The sequence below is a fragment of the Mercurialis annua genome, linkage group LG6, assembly GCF_937616625.2.
Source record: "Mercurialis annua linkage group LG6, ddMerAnnu1.2, whole genome shotgun sequence".
Classification (NCBI taxonomy): Eukaryota; Viridiplantae; Streptophyta; class Magnoliopsida; order Malpighiales; family Euphorbiaceae; genus Mercurialis; species Mercurialis annua.
Genome location: NC_065575.1, coordinates 44,508,664 through 44,525,934, shown reverse-complemented (window position 1 = coordinate 44,525,934; position 17,271 = coordinate 44,508,664). Strand labels below are relative to the sequence as shown.

Here is a 17,271-nt window from a genome sequence, read left to right as displayed (position 1 = left end):
ATATTGCTTTTGTAGTGACTCCCTAATGATTATTGTGAGGTTAGCAAGTCGCACAATTGGGATAATTATTGGTGTGTTTCTATTGGCTAATGCTAACCAAATCAAAATAGATTATCAAATACTACTACAAGTTAAAATGACTCCTGTATTAATATAAATTTGTAATTTGTACATTGTCCATGCTTGAACTTTCTTCATTCTCCCCAGGTGCTATTCAAGTTTTAATTTTCAAAAAAATTCAGAAAATTATATCTAACAGACCACCACCGCCGTGGTGGTCTGGTCTGTTCTCCTTAGAACAGACCAACCCGTGGTGGTCTGTCTTCAACAGACCACCACTCTCTAGCACCACCACCGGTGGTAAAAAAATTAAAAGATTTTTTTAAGGTAACTTATATTATTTATAAAATATAATAAATTAATTAGTTATTAGGACTTGTTTAAACATTTTTAAAGATGAAAAATTTGTTTGTATTTTTTCAATTAGAAAAAAGATTGATATAACCCTTCTGTTTAGTTGATTTTAACATTTTTATCCTTCAATTATTTAAATTGTCAGTTTTTTAAATTTTGGGATAGAGTCGAAAACTGAAAACTCCAAATAGGATGCAATTGACAATTCTCCTAGGTAGTGGTGGAATTGAAAAAAAGTTCAAAGGTGGAAGGATTTTCAGTGTTTCTAAAGTTCTAAAACACACCTAACTTTAACAAACTAGAGAAAATGTGCCCTTTTAAATAACGGTGTGAAGATAAAAATTGTACTCCAATCCATTAGGCAACGTGGAATAACTTTTACCAATTTTAATCTTCTTATGTTTCGGCAAGAAACTGAAATTCAAAAAGACACCAGCCAAATAATTTGCAAAGTCTAATCCCTTAAACAGTCATCAAAACTATACTCATTATTGCTTTAATGATCAATTTTAACTATTATTCAAATTTCTCTCTTTTGGAATCTTGAATTACTGTCAAGTGGGTATTTTTTACTCTTTTATAGTACTTTCAGATTTTGGTAATACAGTTGTAGTTCTCATATATGAAAAAAGAAATGTTTTTCTTAATATAAACATGAGGGGCAGATTTGCACCTTTTCCCTGTATTATATTATTACATGTTTACAATGGAAGCATCAATTAAGAGTTATACTATAACATTATGAGACCAACAAATATAAAAGTTAGGGTAGTTTGCATTAAGGCTAGTTAAAGTTTATTCATTTTAAAAATAAATTCTGTAATATCAAACCATCGGCTTACAAAATTCAGAAACAATTACTGAGTTGGAGTCTCGTATAGTAGTTACCTTTAGAATTAATTATTATTATCTCCATGAGTTACAATCAAATTACTGTTTTCTTTATAAATTTTAAATTATAGCTTTTTTTCCTCACATTTTGGTTTTTCTTCAACTAATATCTCCTCCTTATATAAGGAGATTTTAGTTATATAAAAATATAAAAATTAAGAAGTATATAGTGATTATCGTCAAAAAAAAAAGTATATGGTGATTTCTCAAACTTGGAGAGGGAAAACAGTAGTTCTAATGTAACCTCATGGGGGATAATAGTAATTGCTCTTTACCTTTACTACTATCAAACTTTCTACGCTCTGAAAATGCCCTGCCCTGTCAACCTAAATCCCCACCGTCCATTTCAAATATCAGGTACAATTCCCGCCAATTCCTTCTCCAGGGCAATAACTAACCAACCCCAGTCTAAACAATGCCGTTGCCTCCCGAAACGACGAAAATTCTCCTCGCAACTCTTTCAAAATCCCTCAAACTCACCGCAACAAGGAAATTTCTTCAAGGTGGAAAACAAGTATATACACATTTAATAAAATTAGGGTTTCACAACGAGTTGTCTTTCCAAAATCAGATTCTGAATGTCTATGTTAAATGCAAAAAATTCCACGATGCATATAAACTGTTTGATGAAATGACTGTGAGAAATTTGGTCACTTGGAATACTGTAATTTGTGGACTTGTTGACTGTGGTAGTGATTACCAACCAAGTCTCTACATGGGTTTTACATTTTTTAAGAGAATGATGCTTGATAAGGTAGGTTTCGATCCTATAACGTTGAACGGTTTGTTCCGCGCTTGTCTTGAGTTAAATCGAGTCGACATTGGGAGACAAATGCATTGTTTAGTATTGAAAAATGGATATGAGTTGAGCTGTTTTATCAGTAGTGCTCTTGTTGATTTGTATGGAAAATGTGGACTGATAATCGAGGCCAGGTGTGTTTTTGATAGAGTATTGTACAAGGATTTGGTGCTGTGGAATGTGATGTTGTCTTGCTATGCATTTAATTCATTGGCAGTAGAGGCTTTGGGAGTCTTTCAATTGATGCAGCTGGAAAATTTGACAGGGGATGGTTTTACTTTTTCTAGTTTGCTCAATTCGTGTGCAATTTTGGGTTCTTGGGGACTAGGCGAGCAAATTCACTGTTTAGTTTTCAAATTATCTTTTGATTTAGATGTTTTAGTTGCTAGTGGACTTGTTCATATGTATGCAAAGAACGAAAACGTAGACGATGCTCGCATGGTTTTTGATGCCATGGCTGTTAAAAATGTAGTTTCTTGGAATACTATGGTAGTGGCTTATGGGCATCAGGGAGATGATAAGGAGGCTATTAAACTTCTAAAAGAAATGCTGCGGGAGGATTTTGCTCCAGATGAACTTACTCTAGCTAGCGTCCTTAGCTCATGCGGCAATGCGTCAGCTGATTTTGAAATTATGCAAGTTCACATTTATGTAGTGAAATTTGGGTTTCAGTCCTTTCTATCAATTGGAAATGCCATGATAAATGCATATTTTAAATGTGGTAGAACTGCTAGTGCACTTGCATCCTTTGGCTCAGTTTCAGAGCCTAATCTTGTTACATGGACTTCCCTTATCAGTGGTTATGCATTCAGTAGTTTTCCAGAAGATAGTATCGCGATGTTCGAGAAGATGTTATCTGCCGGTATAAGCCCAGACTCAATTGCTTTTCTAGGTGTTCTTTCTGCCTGTAGTCATGCAGGGTTAATAAAGAAAGGGCTCCATTATTTTGGTTTAATGGTTAAACATTATCATATTTTTCCAAACGTAGAACACTATGCTTGTCTCATCGACCTTCTTGGTCGCGCTGGACTTTTGGACGAGGCTTTTAATCTTTTAACCTCAATGCCAATTGACCACAGAGCAGACACCTTTGGAGCCTTCATTGGGGCTTGTAAAATACATAGAAATGTGGAATTAGCTGAATTGGCTTCAAAAAAGCTTCTAGAGTTGGAGCCAAATAATACTGTGAATTATGTTATGTTGTCCAATATATATGCTTATGAGGCTCGTTGGCATGATGCGGCAAGCATGCGCAAACGAATAAAGAACAAATGTGATTACAAAGTACCAGGCTGCAGCTGGACGGAACTTCATGGCGCGGTACACATGTTTGTGTCCGGTGATAAATGCCACCCTCCAGCTTCAGAGATGTACTGCATGCTAAGGATATTGTGGTGGCAAATGGATGTGAGCATAGAGTGCTGATTTTACTGTGATCCGAACTCAAAGCTTGCTTTTCATCATTTTGAGGTATTTGTATACTTTCTCTGTTCTTACCGTGGCTGTTTTTTCAACTAGAATTAAGCATATTATCCTGTAGGGTTTTCTATGCTCTGAACTTTTTGTACATGTCAGGTACAGAAAATTTTCGATAAGAAAGGTACAGAAAATAGAATAACAAATAGCTTTTAGCATTTCATTAAAAATCAGGGAAATACATATCAATGATCATACATCCCGACAGTCAAAGCCAGGGGCGGAACCAGAACTCCAATTTAGAAGGGTCAATTTTTTTGTGTTCGGCTACTTAGAAAAGTAAAACGACAGTAAATATGAAAAATTGCTCTTGTACTGACCCTACGAGAAAAAACGGCATGTACATATAAAAAACTGTATCATTTTTACTAACATAATAGCCGGTTGAATCTGTCGAAATAGTTTGCAAGAATTTTTGCTCAACTAACAGTTATTTTCATGCAGATTTCGGGTGAGCAAACAACCAGGATTTTGACAGGGCTTTGAATCAGAATGCTACTGAAAATAAAGAAACATAAAGAATATATGTTTGAAATTGGAACAAAAGGAATTCTCCAACTTAATCAATTGAGTGGAAACTAATCCAACACTGTCTGAGTGGTAGTTAGTCCTTAGCCCTTAATAAGCATCATGCGTATAACTTCAATATGCATAATTTGTATCATCTAATTGAACACTAATTGCTTAAAGCAAATCATATTTAATTTTAGCCATATTTAAAATATCAACTCGAGTCGAAATAACAAATTAAAGCAACTGCGGAGTTCCGAGAATAAATTCAAAAGACGAGTGGAGAAGGTGAATAGCCAAACTGATGCACACCTAATAAGGAGCAAAGATACAAACAAACGACAAAATGTAGAAATGCGCATCGACTGTCATAGATACAAATAGATCCTCCCAGAACCGATAGCAGCGCCTAGAGCAAATCGAACAGACGACAAATAATATTTTGTAGTGCTTTGTATCCACGAAGTTAAGGATGAAATCAAATAAATGGTAAGAGTAAGAAATTGGTTTTGATACCATAATAATATTAAAGGGAGATTGAATATACCATGAATTAAAAGAAATAATAAGATACAAACGAAGGTGGAAGTTAATATTAAAATAGAAAACGTTAAACTTTAAAATAATATAAAAAGAATTTATACAGGCTAAAATAAAAAGTAAAAGATTAACTATTTAACATTTATAACTCTGATAATCTCCTCCCTAATGCAGATGGTTGTTGATTAGCTTCTAATCTAAGTATTCATCAGGAAATAGGATAATTTAACTTTCAATTTTGGATGTTTAGCTAGTGGGACCACTGTTATAAGAACTGGATCGGTACCAATGGGAGTTGGTCCAAGTGGTAAGCGGCTTGATATCGCTTAAGCAAGGTCTCGGGTTCGAGTCCTTGTGAATGCAGAAAATTCCCACTGGCAGACTCATCCACCATGCCAGGTGCGCGACGCGGGTCGGATCCGGATTAGTCAGGGCGAAGCCTTGGAAACCGGATGGGCTTACCAAAAAAAAAAAAAAAAAAAGAAGAGGAAATTAGGCTCACCACCATCAAAACCCATTTTATTCTCACAAATACGATGCGGCTGTCATCCTTCTAAGACTACGACCTAAACTGATTTCCTTTCATTTTTGATTTTTTGTTTTTTGTTTTTACCGTAAATCGCCCGAGTATGTCCACTTGGGTTCGATTCTAATCTTTATCACTTCAACTACTCATTTTACATCGATGCTATCTTCATATCCAAATCTAACAAATGGCCCCGACAACTACTGTTTTCTCCGCCAATGATGATAAATCCGTCGTCGGAATAAAAATTCGCTGAGACTTTTCCGGCCATGATGCAAAATTTTCGTTGAATTGGCTAAGGATTACGATGTTGGGTTGATTCAGTTGTAGTTAAATTGAAATCAACATATCTACTCCTAAAAAAAACTATATAATCTTCCCTAATTCCCGATAACGAGTTGCTACTGTTGTGCTTTATTTATAATTTCATGTAATTTATAATTTTGATTTGATTGTTGAAACTTGTTTTTATAAAATGGGTACTGTATAAAAAGAATGAATTCAATGGAAGAGTTAAAAAACTTGCACATAAAGTGTTTGATGAAAAGTCTGAGAGAGATTTTTATACAGTTAATGTACTCAATGAAATGGGAAAGTCCTTGATTCACTTAATGAAATGGAGAAAAAAGTAATAATATTAGAGTCATTAATATTGGATGCTACTTAATTTAATATGAAATTATACATGTAGCAAGTGTAACAAGGAAATTTCAAAATATATTACTGTGTTTCAAATTATGATTAATATTCACTTTCAAAATATATTAAAGTGTTTACTATATAACTTTGAAGTTGTGGTTAATACACTGCAAGAAACATATTTATGTGAAATAATTATGTCTAGAGTTACTCAAAGGTTCAATTAGTTTTCATATTTATTGAGCTCTAACCATATTTTTATTATTTGCCTATTCTTTGCACACTTTTACCTAATTTTTACATTTTAACGTAAACATTATAACCCTTTTTTGTCTTTGCCTTTGGTGATCTGATAGTCAACTGTTGGTAAACTTATATTTAGTTAACCGATATAAATCATAAGTTTAATATTTAATAATTAAAAAAAAAACAATAATAAATTATTTTTTAAGTAAACTGATAGTCAACCGTTGGTAAACGGATAGCCAACCATTTGTAAATTTATAAAATAGATACATTTTAAGTTGTGATGCTAATCATATGTGTGTTAGTATGAGTGTTAGTGCAAGTGTTATTTATGGTGAAAAATTGCTTTTTCTAGTTCCTTTTACTAATTTCATTTTTGATTTTATGCCTGATTGGGAAAAAAATTAAGTAGAGGGATAAAAAAAAACTAAATAAAAAGACCTTAAAAATCAAAAATTGAATAACTAGAGGGACTAGAATATATAATTAAAAAAATAGTACAAGGATTTTCGGAAAAAAATGTTTTAGTATAGGACCTCCGTATTGGAAGAAAGATGGAGTCTATGCCTGAATTAGAAAAACTAAATCATTATGTTTTGTGATTTTATTTTGTAATTAATGATTGTAATTATATCGTTGTTGGTTTACCAATGATTTACTAATAGTATACCTAAAGTTTAATTTTAGTAATACCATTAGTAAATCTTAAGTTAACCGTTGTTAATTTTATAATTATTATTTTATGATGAAATTGATTTTTTATATAATATTTTTATTCACTTGTGTATGTGTTTTTTTGTTAGTTAACCAATGGTTTACTAATCATACACCAAAAATTTTAGTAAATTATGTAATGATTTCGTTGTTGGTTTACCAATAGTATACCAATAAATTTAATTTTAGTAATACTATTAGTAAACCTTAAGTTAACCGTTGGTAAATTTTATAGTTATTGTTTTTATGATGCTCTCAATTTTTTTATATAATTTTTTTTTTCATTTGTGTATTTGTAATATTTTTGTTGTTTGGTTAACCAATGATTTACTAATAGCACACCAATAATTTTAGTAAATTAAGTAATAATTCATTTTAGCATTCTATAATTTAAAAATAAAAAATAGTAATTTGATTTTTAAATAAACTGATAGTAGACCATTAGTAAACTGTTAGTGAACTTATAGCAGACTGTTAGTAAACTGTTAGTGAATTTATAGTGAATAGATTTTTGGTAAACCGTTAGTAAACCGTTAGTAAATTGAAATCGTATTTTTGCAAATAAAAAAAGTATTTTTATAAAAATATTTGGTCAAACCGTAAATTTTAACTAATTTTGGTCAAAATGTATTTTTGAGAATATTTAGGTGTTTTATAGGTATTTGTCTAAAAAACCCTAAAAAGAACTGGATTGGTTAGTTCAACCGGTTCGACCATAAATTGAAAATCACTTCGGTTTGTTTTTTCACTAATTGATCTGCCATACAACTTAAGCTTCGCCCAGCTGCCGGCAGCTAGTTAGCATCAGCTCGACTACCTTGGCTTTTGAATAACAAATCATCTTCATGTGCATAAACGTACGGTATGTCTAAGGGACGGATAAGTATCCATTAATGTTATTCGTCTAACAAATTAATAATTAAATCAGCACTATATATTTAATAATATAAATATTTTATTAATTTATTAAACAAATGTGTGACCACAATATTATTTTTCAGTAATCGATCCTAAGGAGCACTAAGCCCCCTAAAATGTAGAAAAAATTGTATATATTAATAATTTTATAGATTATTAAATGATATGGCAGTTATATAAACTAGGCCGAAGTCCGCACGTTGTGCGGGTGATATTTAGCAGGTTTAATTTTTGTTTAATAATTAATTTTCTTATTTAATGTTTAAAAAAAGCATTAATAATTAATAAGTAGTGATAATATATTTTCTAATTTTTTATTTAATGTAATAGTTGAATTAATTAATATACAGTATTATGTAATGCATAGATATAGTATCTTAATTAGTGTTCACACATCAAATATAAATTAACAAATATAAAGATAATATAAATTTAAGTGAAACACAAATACTAAATATGATATAGGAGGAAAAATCTTTAAGTTATAAATGAAAATTATTGTATGTATAATCATACTGAGGAAACAAAAATTACACATAACCAGTAAAAATTACACAGTACTGCATAGTCTTTAAACTATTTGTAACAATTTATACAGGCAAGAGTTGATTATGGATGACATTCAAGAGGCATTGTGATATGTTTAATAACTACAAGAAAAATTGTAGGAGTTTAAGAACATGAAAGACGAACTGAAGCTTAACAACATATTTAAAGATTGACATTTCAATTTTATAATTAACAAAACCAATCCATTTTTCCTGTCATATAATTAAAAAGTAATTGATAAATAAAATTGAGTTAGAATTAGACTTTAAGCTGAAGCCCATGTTGAAAGACATAAAGAGAAATGTGAAAAGGTAAGAAAGGGTGCAAGTTTATTGGAGATGAACAAAAAAGGTATAAGTTTAATGTTACTTTGGCATGAATAGGTAGAAGTTGTAAGGTTCCACCTAAAAAATATATATAGCTGGATTTTAGAAATACACTTGGCACAACCATGTTAAAAGCTATTTTATAGCTCAGCTTTATATAATAGTATGAAGATATGATTCTAAAATATTAATATGAATGGAAAACACTTACAATCTGAAAAACAACATGTTTCTACTATTAAATTTAGAATATATGATAATTATTCAGGTTTAGTTATAATCTAAAAATTAAAACCAAATGGTAAGATTAATCAAATCTTTACAAGTTGTTATAATTTAATCCAGAACTTTCAGTTTTGTAATAATATTTTTAACATTTCATTGTAATCTTAGCAAAAAAAATAAATTCAATTAATTTAATAGTTTCAATTTTTAGTTATATTTATAAATTAACTCTGTTATTAGCAAAACTCAGTTTTTAAAAATTTCAAAATTTAACTTTAAACAATAAAATAAAAAGTTAAAATTTAATTATAATTTCTCTAACTTTTTGGATGATTGAAACAAAAAAATTGAAGCTAAAGATGGCCGGAAAAACAAACGAAACTAATAGGTATTGTATTGAGGTGAAAAACGGAAAAATAAAATTAATGGAAAAAAGTGGCTAAATTTGCATGAATGCAGGTGATGGAGAAGTTTGATCGAGAATTGATTGATGACTACACTTAATTAGCGAAACAGTTGATAATTTATTTTTATTTTCGTAAGTAAGATCTGTAAAACATGCATCATGTTATATGTTCCATATTATGTCATCGTGTTTAGTTTTCGAACGTGTTCCGAATTTCTGACAGATATAACTATTTCATATTCGATTTAATAAGATCTGGTGAATTCAAAAAATATATACCCTTTTGACTAAAATATTATTTTATTAAAATTATTTAAACTATTTTCACAATAACTTTTCATACATCTCTCCATATTTTTCATAGTCAATATAAATTAAAATATTTTAAAAATTAGAATAAAACTATAATTTCGGTAATTTAATTTAATTATTGTTTTATTAAAATAAATTAATCCCATTTCCACAATAAATTTTCATACTTCTCTCCATATTTTTCGGTCAATATAAATTATACCATTATTTGTATATCATTTAAAAGAAAACTTTAATATTATAGTTTAGACTGTTTATAAAGTTGTGCATAACTTGACAATTACAATTAACAAATTTTATAGTTGTGCTATAATTTAATAATATTTAAGGGGGGGGGGATTAGTACATCATAATTAGACTATTCTTGGATTTTTTTAAATGCAATAAATAAGTTAAAACCAGAAAATTGATCTAAATTGTTTGAAAATATATATGATTTGAAAAGAGTAATGATAATTTCTTTTATAATTATCATGAAAGTGAACAATCAAACTTAAAAGACTTAATATTTTTTAAATTCAAATCTTTACACTTTTTATCAATTATGACCAAATCTTATAATTATGTCCAATTTGCAAGCTTTTTTTACAATTATAACCAAAATTTTGAGTTTTATTTTCTTTAATCCAAATCTTTGCATCTTCTATCAATTACAACCAAATTCTAAAAAATTGTCTAAATTTTAAAAATAGTTTATATTAATTTTTGGTCACAATTGATAAAAATTGAAAAGTTTAGATTTTAAAAAATGAAATTTAATATTTTAATTGGTCACAAAAAAAAAAAAACTTTCAAACTAGACATAATTAAAAAAATTGATCGTAATTGATAAAAATATAAATTTTAAATTTTAAAAATGGTTATGCCAATTTGAAACTCATAGATCAAAGTATAATATTTCTATTCCTAGAAAAGTATAATATAATTTCTACCATTTAATCTATAAACGTAATTACACAATAGAGAAAATTACATAATAATTACATAAACAGTAAATATTTTCTAAAATGCCAGCCCTTTTTTTGATTGTTTCTCTTATAGTAATTTTTTTACATAATATAGCTGAACCCGTAAATTTATTATATTTTATAATTTATACTTATTTACTAAATTCGTCCTTCTCTCTTCTTTACTCCTATTACCATCTGTAGAAACGGTGTCCGCCATTAACGAACCATATCATTTTTCTTTTACATCCATATTAAAAATAAAACAATTAATTAACCTTCTCAAACCCTAAGACTTTTGCTTTTACCAACTTTAATTCTGTTTTTTTTTTCCTTTCTAAAAGCACATATTAAAGGTAACGTGTTTGACAAAATGCTTGAACTATTACTATTACTACTGTTATTTACATTATTCATTTTAGTCTACATTTTCAGTGTGAAAAATGAGGCAGAGACATGGTGCCTCAAAACCCACATCTCAAAAGCCAAACTCAAATCTTGATAAACAAGAAGGAGAATGTATATGAATTGTATAGTCTTATTTTTAGAGAATGTATATAAATTGTTTCTAGATGTATTTGAAATATTTTGAAGATATATATGAATTATTTTAAAGATTTCATTTCTTACGTAATATGTATTATTTATATATATATAAGATGTATGATGGTTATGAGTAAGGGTGAGCATCGGTTATTCGGTTCGGTTCGATTTATGCTAAAATCGAAGGAACCAAATTTTCTATTTATTAAAACTAAATTATCAGTTTATATTATGAAAACCAATTAGTTCATAACCGAACTATTCTGGTTCGGTTCGGTTTGGCATTTCGGTTTAGGTCTTTCATTTAGGCCTTTCAATTGAGCCTTAAATAACATAACCAAATTTAAAAGGTCAAATAATTAAAAAGGCCAAATATTTCATGAAAATTTCACAAAAGTTCAAATCTTTCAATTTTATCCAATTTGTCCTGAAACGCATGATTTCGTTTCAGTAATGTCCAATTACGTTATTTTTTCTCATGTGGCGCCTACGTGGCGCTTATGTGGCATATGCCACACATCAACACCACTAAGGAAAATTGTGTAGTTGTACATAATTGAAACAAATCATGCGTCTCAGTACAAATTGGATAAAATTGAAAATTCTGAACTTTTGTGAAATTTTCATGAAAGGTTTGGCATTTTTAGTCATTTGGCCATTTTAAAATCCAATCAAAAACATAAAAGTTCCAAAGAACAAAAAATTACTTAATATGAATATATCATTAAAACGTACAAATCTGAATATATTTAACCCCTTCAATACAAATGCCAAATGATTAAAAAAGGCCAAATCTTTCATCAAAATTTCACAAAATTCCAAACCTTTCATGAAAGTTTCACAAAAGTTCAAATCTTTCAAATTTATCCAATTTGTCCTGAAACGCAAGATTTCGTTTCAATTATGTCCAACTATCCAATTTTACTAATGTGGCGCTAATGTGTGGCATGCCACATAAGCGCCACGTAGGCGCCACATAAGCAAAATAGTATAATTAGATATAATTGAAATAAAATCTTGTGTTTTAAGACAAATTAGATAAAACTGAAAGTTTTGGACTTTTGTGAAATTTTCTTTAGAGGTTTGGCCTTTTTTAATCATTTGGCCTAATACAAATTCCCTATTCCCACAATATACAAACTCGAACAAAGGATCAAATCGCCCCCTCAACTTGGCACGAAATATCAAATGAGTCATTTTCGCTGCTTTTGGTACAAAAGGAACAAAAACTTGCGTTTTCGTATCAAAAAGGCCCTCCCCCACTCTCACTCACTTAAGTGTGATACACTCTCCATTTTAAAATGTAAAAAAGTTTGAAAAAATCCTTAATATTTAATCCATTTCTCAAATTGATACTTAATCATTTTCAAATTAAAATTATATCCCTACAATTTTAAAGATCAAAACTAAAATTAATTCTAAAATAAAAATTTAGGGACCTAATTTCTTCTTTTCCAAAAATAAATCTTAAATCTAATTTACCCTAATCCTATTTTTTTTCCTAAATCTAAACCTAACTGCCGCCCACTTGTTCTTCCTTGTCCCTTTGTTCTTTCCAGCTTCCACAGTGAAGCTTTTTCACTGATCTACAACACAATCAAATCATCTTCTTCAACAAACCGTCTAATACAGAGCTTCACACCGCAACGCCACCATCGCCACAGAGAACAAGAAGAGAACGGCTGAGGCGGGACGGTGACGAACATGTGTAATCAACGAACGATGAACGATTGCTGCTCTAGTCTCCTCGAATGGTTGTTGCGCGATTGATAGAGAATATTTGTTATAATGATTACTGCTAATAAATTAGATCCAAAGTTGATTTTTGCAACAATTTTGATTAGGAGTGTATTTTGTGATTTTTGCAACAATTTTGATGTGGTTTGTGAATGCTGCTGGTTGCTGAGATCGATGGAGCAATAGCGGCAGTTTGGTATGCCGGCAGGTGAAGAAAGAAGGCGGCAGCGGCATCGGCAGGTGCAGGAAGGAGATAGCTGCATTTGGTTCAATTTGAGTTTTTTTATTGTTGAATGTGTGTAAAATTAGGGGGATTTTAGGTTTAATTAGTCTGATTAGGGATTTATTAGAAAAAAAAGCAGAAAAAGTCCCTAATTTTTTATTTATTAGAATTTTAATTAATTTTAATTAATTAGAGTGTTAATTATGTTTAATTAGTATTAAATTAGGATTAATTAGGATTAAAATTTATAATTGGACAATCTCACTCTCCTTTTTGTGTTAGAGGGGTCCTTTTGATATGAAAACGTAAGTTGCGGGTTTTTTGATACGAAAACGCAAGTTTTGGGTCTGTTTGTACCAAAAGCGACGAAATTGACTTATTTGATATTTTGTGCCAAGTTGAGGGGATGAATTGATCCTTTGTTCATACAAACTCCCTATGACAAAAATATATAAACGAATTCACAAAAATTTAATTGTATAAGTATTACAAAAATGTGTAAATTTACAAATAATTTGCATATATCAATTGAAGTTGCAAAATATAGTTCAATTGATTTTAGAGGATTTCAGAATACATTGCATTGCATATCAATAGAAAAGACAAGCACTAAAAACTACAAATTAACAAACTGCACAAAAATTATAAACTAAAAAAAAACAGCTTGATAGGTTAAAAAAGGTCTTAGAATTAAGTTTGTCATTTCACTTGTAATGCGAACATGTCACAAACTGAAGACATTACAAATCTGACAGTGGTGTAAGTTTCATCATTGCCCAAGACTTTAAAAAAATGAAGTTTGAAAACAGATAAAATTGAAATAAGAATGAAGTTTGAAAACAAATAAAGTTGAAATAAGTATTAAAAGTTAGGTAAAATGTACTAGTATTAAAAATTTGAAAATAGTTTGAAACGAATTCATGTGCAAGTATTAAAAGTTAGGTAAAATATACAAGTATTAAAAGTTAGAAAATCATACTTTTAAGGGTTAATTACATATAAAATCACCACCTTTACACGAATTTTTAAAAATAACACGACATTTAAAACGTGTCAATTCAGGGCATCACCTTTTATTTCTTTTTAAAAATAACATGGGCATGTTTTTTGATAAAATTTTGCTGACCTGGACACCCGATGAGAGTGCCACGTGTCACGCCACGTCAGCAAAAATGCCACTAAAAATGTGCCCGTGTTATTTTTGAAAAGAAATGAAAGATGGTGTCCTGAATTGCCACGTTTTAAAGGTCGTGTTATTTTTGTAATTTCGTGTAAAGGTGGTGATTTTATATGTAATTAACCCTACTTTTAAACAAAGTCAGCCTTTAATGCTTCCACCGATATTGTTTATATTCAGGGGACGGAGACATTTCAGATTAGCTTTCAAGGGACAGGGACAAAGACATTTCAGATGTTTTGGCTTTCACTAGAAGTCCAAATTGAAACACATGTGTTTCCAAAAAATAAAAGCAGCATATTGCTTGTTTCAGTTTGTAGGAGGACCAGCAACTCTGAATGAAGAAAAGACAGAGCAAAAGATTAGGATAGGAGGCACAAAATATAAGTCAAATTTGAATTTAAAAAATAGACAAGAACAGAAAAGCATAACTTTGCTCAAACTTTTCCAGCTTATCAATGTATTCTTCAACCAAAAGTGGAGAATTTGATACCCTTAACCAATCTTGAGTACAAATGAGAGCTTTCATCAACTTAGGAGTTAAAGAACTCCTAAAACAATCAAGTAATCTCCCACCAGTACTGAATGCAGACTCAGACACCATAATGGAAATGGGAACATCTAGAATATCGCGGGCAAGTCTAGATAAGACTTAAAATCTTTGTGCATTTTGCTTCCACTATGTTAACACATCCAACTCATCTCCATCCGCCATTATATCCTTATTGAGATACAGTTCAAGCTCACTTTTTTGATAACTTAAAGTTCCTGTTTCTCTTCTATGTTGGTTGAATCTTGCTTTCATTACCAATGGAGGATTTCTAGTACCAACAACAGACATATGGAGAGGGATTGAGGCAGACTGAGTGCCTCCTTCAAGTTGAGTCAAGTGACTAACATTGCTTCTACTAGTTTCATACAAACACTTGTACTCATTATACAAAAGAGTTAGCTCATTGACGAAAGAATCAAACAAAGTCATTCCATTTACATCACCAAACATACTCGTCAAAGAATACTCCATACCCTGAAGGATCAAAGACATAAGCAAAAAACATAAGCTTATTGTATGATTATATAGTCAATCGAAGAGAAAATTAACATATGTTAAATATTGTCTAAAAACGGATTAAAATCAATTTAGAAACCTTAAGTTATTATCACATTAAGGGGGAGCATTTCCGCTAAGTATTTTGTATTTTATTTTAGACCAATTGTTTATCCATATCAAAAAAGGGGAAAATGTTGGACCATGTGTCTTTTAATCCTATATTTTAATATATTCAATATTGGCATTTATTTGTGTCTAGCTATTTTTCAAGTGTTTTTGTAGAATAGAGGCAGTTTTTTTTTATCACAAAACTGACTTTTCAGTTTTGCACGATCGTGCACTTTTTAATACGATCGTGTAAAAAGTAAACTAGCAAGGTTTAAAAGATAAACGACCGTTCAGGCAATTTATAAAGTTTCTGCACGGCGGACGGTCATGTAAACGATAACGTGGACGATCGTGCAAAACCTTTTAGATGATCGTCCATCCTTGTTTTCAAACAAATTTTTTGACCGTTTGAAGTAAACTATCGTGCATACCTTTTGGGCTATCGTGCATTGTGTTCTGAGAGCTCATTAATGAATAAAGAGAAGGAAAAATAAAGGAAATTTTTCCTTTTGAAACAAGGAGAGTTTGCCAAATCATCAAGGGGCCTTTAAAGACTTGTTCTAACCCCTTGAGTTTTGTTAGAACATTAATTGCAAAAAATCAAAACTCTCAACAACTCCCAATTTCTATTGTGCGTCGATTTCTTATTATCGATTGCTTGTTGTTCTAGTTTGTTAGAACATTTATAATTTTTTTATTGTAGGTCATTGATTAAATCTTGTAAAAATTAATTAGCTGTAAGTTAAGGTTTATCTTTGGAAAAACTTCAAGTTGGGTGTTGAGTTATAAAGCACCATTTATATTTTATAATCATCTAATTCTAGTGGAAAATCTCAATCTTTGATTGAGTAGTGGATGTAGGATTTGTATTTAATCTGAACTATTTTAAAAATATTTTTATGATCTTCCTAAACTCTAACTTCATCTCCTTCTTTTCTTAATTAATTTTTTTAATTAGCCACTAAACCCTAATTCACCTCCTCTTAGGGATTTTACATTGATATATTCAATTGTAAATAGAAATATCAGTAATTTTCATTTGAGCAATGCAAGTATAACAACGAGTTATTGTTGGGAATGCGCCTTTGATCAATTCAATTAACACGAATCAAATAATTTAGGTTAAATTATTTTTTAAATTCACACTACAAGGAATACTAGAATTCGCATCAAACATTTTTACTGTTAATAGTGCTAAAATTGTTACTATTATCATATAGCAACAAAAAAAATGTGGCATGTTGTTGCTGATAAAACATTGTCCTAAGTAATTGGTAATAAAATTTGCTGTAAAATGCTGCTATGACTTAACTAATGGAAACAACTTTTAAAATTATTGTTGCAAAATGTTTTTTAGCAGCAAAAAAAATTAACTGCAAAATTATTGTTCTCAAATACAGCATTTCTTGTAGTGTCAAATTTTTGCATTTTTTTTTATTAATTACGACTAATATTTTTTAATTTTTATAATTACATCAAATTTGAAAGTTCTTTTTACAATTGTTACCAAAATTTTGAATTTTATTTTTAAATACACACCTTTAAATCCTTTATTAATTACAACCAAATTATTTAATAAACATCTAACTTTAAAAATAAGTCAATATGAGCACTTGTTCGCAATTGATAAAAAACGTTAACATTAGAAAATGAAGTTTAAAATTTTGATCATAATTAAAGATTTTTTTTAATAAAATTGGACATAATTATAACGATTGAAAGGTTTGGTCATAATTGATACAAACCACAAAGGTTTGATTTAAAAATAATTAGGCCAATTATTTTTAACTAGAATACTAAAATTATTTTATCTTTTCGATCAAACCAAAACCGACTTATGATACACGTAAATGGTATAGCATCTTTCCGGGCATTTGGTTAGTAATTCTTTCTATTTTAGAAGGTTTTATGCTTGGAAAGTTGTTGATTTTTTAGGTTAATTGGGTTGGAACGGAGCGTTGCAGAGCAAGGATCGAAGATTGAAGTAAATTTAG

The 17,271-nt window shown here is 29.9% G+C and overlaps 1 protein-coding gene across 1 annotated transcript; it reads left to right on the top strand.

The window, feature by feature from the left end:
- Window positions 1-1,531: 1,531 nt before the first annotated feature.
- Window positions 1,532-4,289, top strand: LOC126688127 (pentatricopeptide repeat-containing protein At2g46050, mitochondrial). Its single transcript, XM_050382720.2, has 2 exons — window positions 1,532-3,574; window positions 4,025-4,289. Exon 1 carries the CDS (start codon window positions 1,721-1,723, stop codon window positions 3,527-3,529), a length of 1,809 nt encoding a protein of 602 aa, XP_050238677.1. The 5' UTR covers window positions 1,532-1,720; the 3' UTR covers window positions 3,530-3,574; window positions 4,025-4,289.
- The last annotated feature ends 12,982 nt before the right edge of the window (window positions 4,290-17,271 follow it).

Excerpts from the sequence above, each read along its gene's own strand:
- LOC126688127 (XM_050382720.2), top strand. The coding sequence starts at position 1,721 with ATGCCGTTGCCTCCCGAAACGACGAAAATTCTCCTCGCAACTCTTTCA.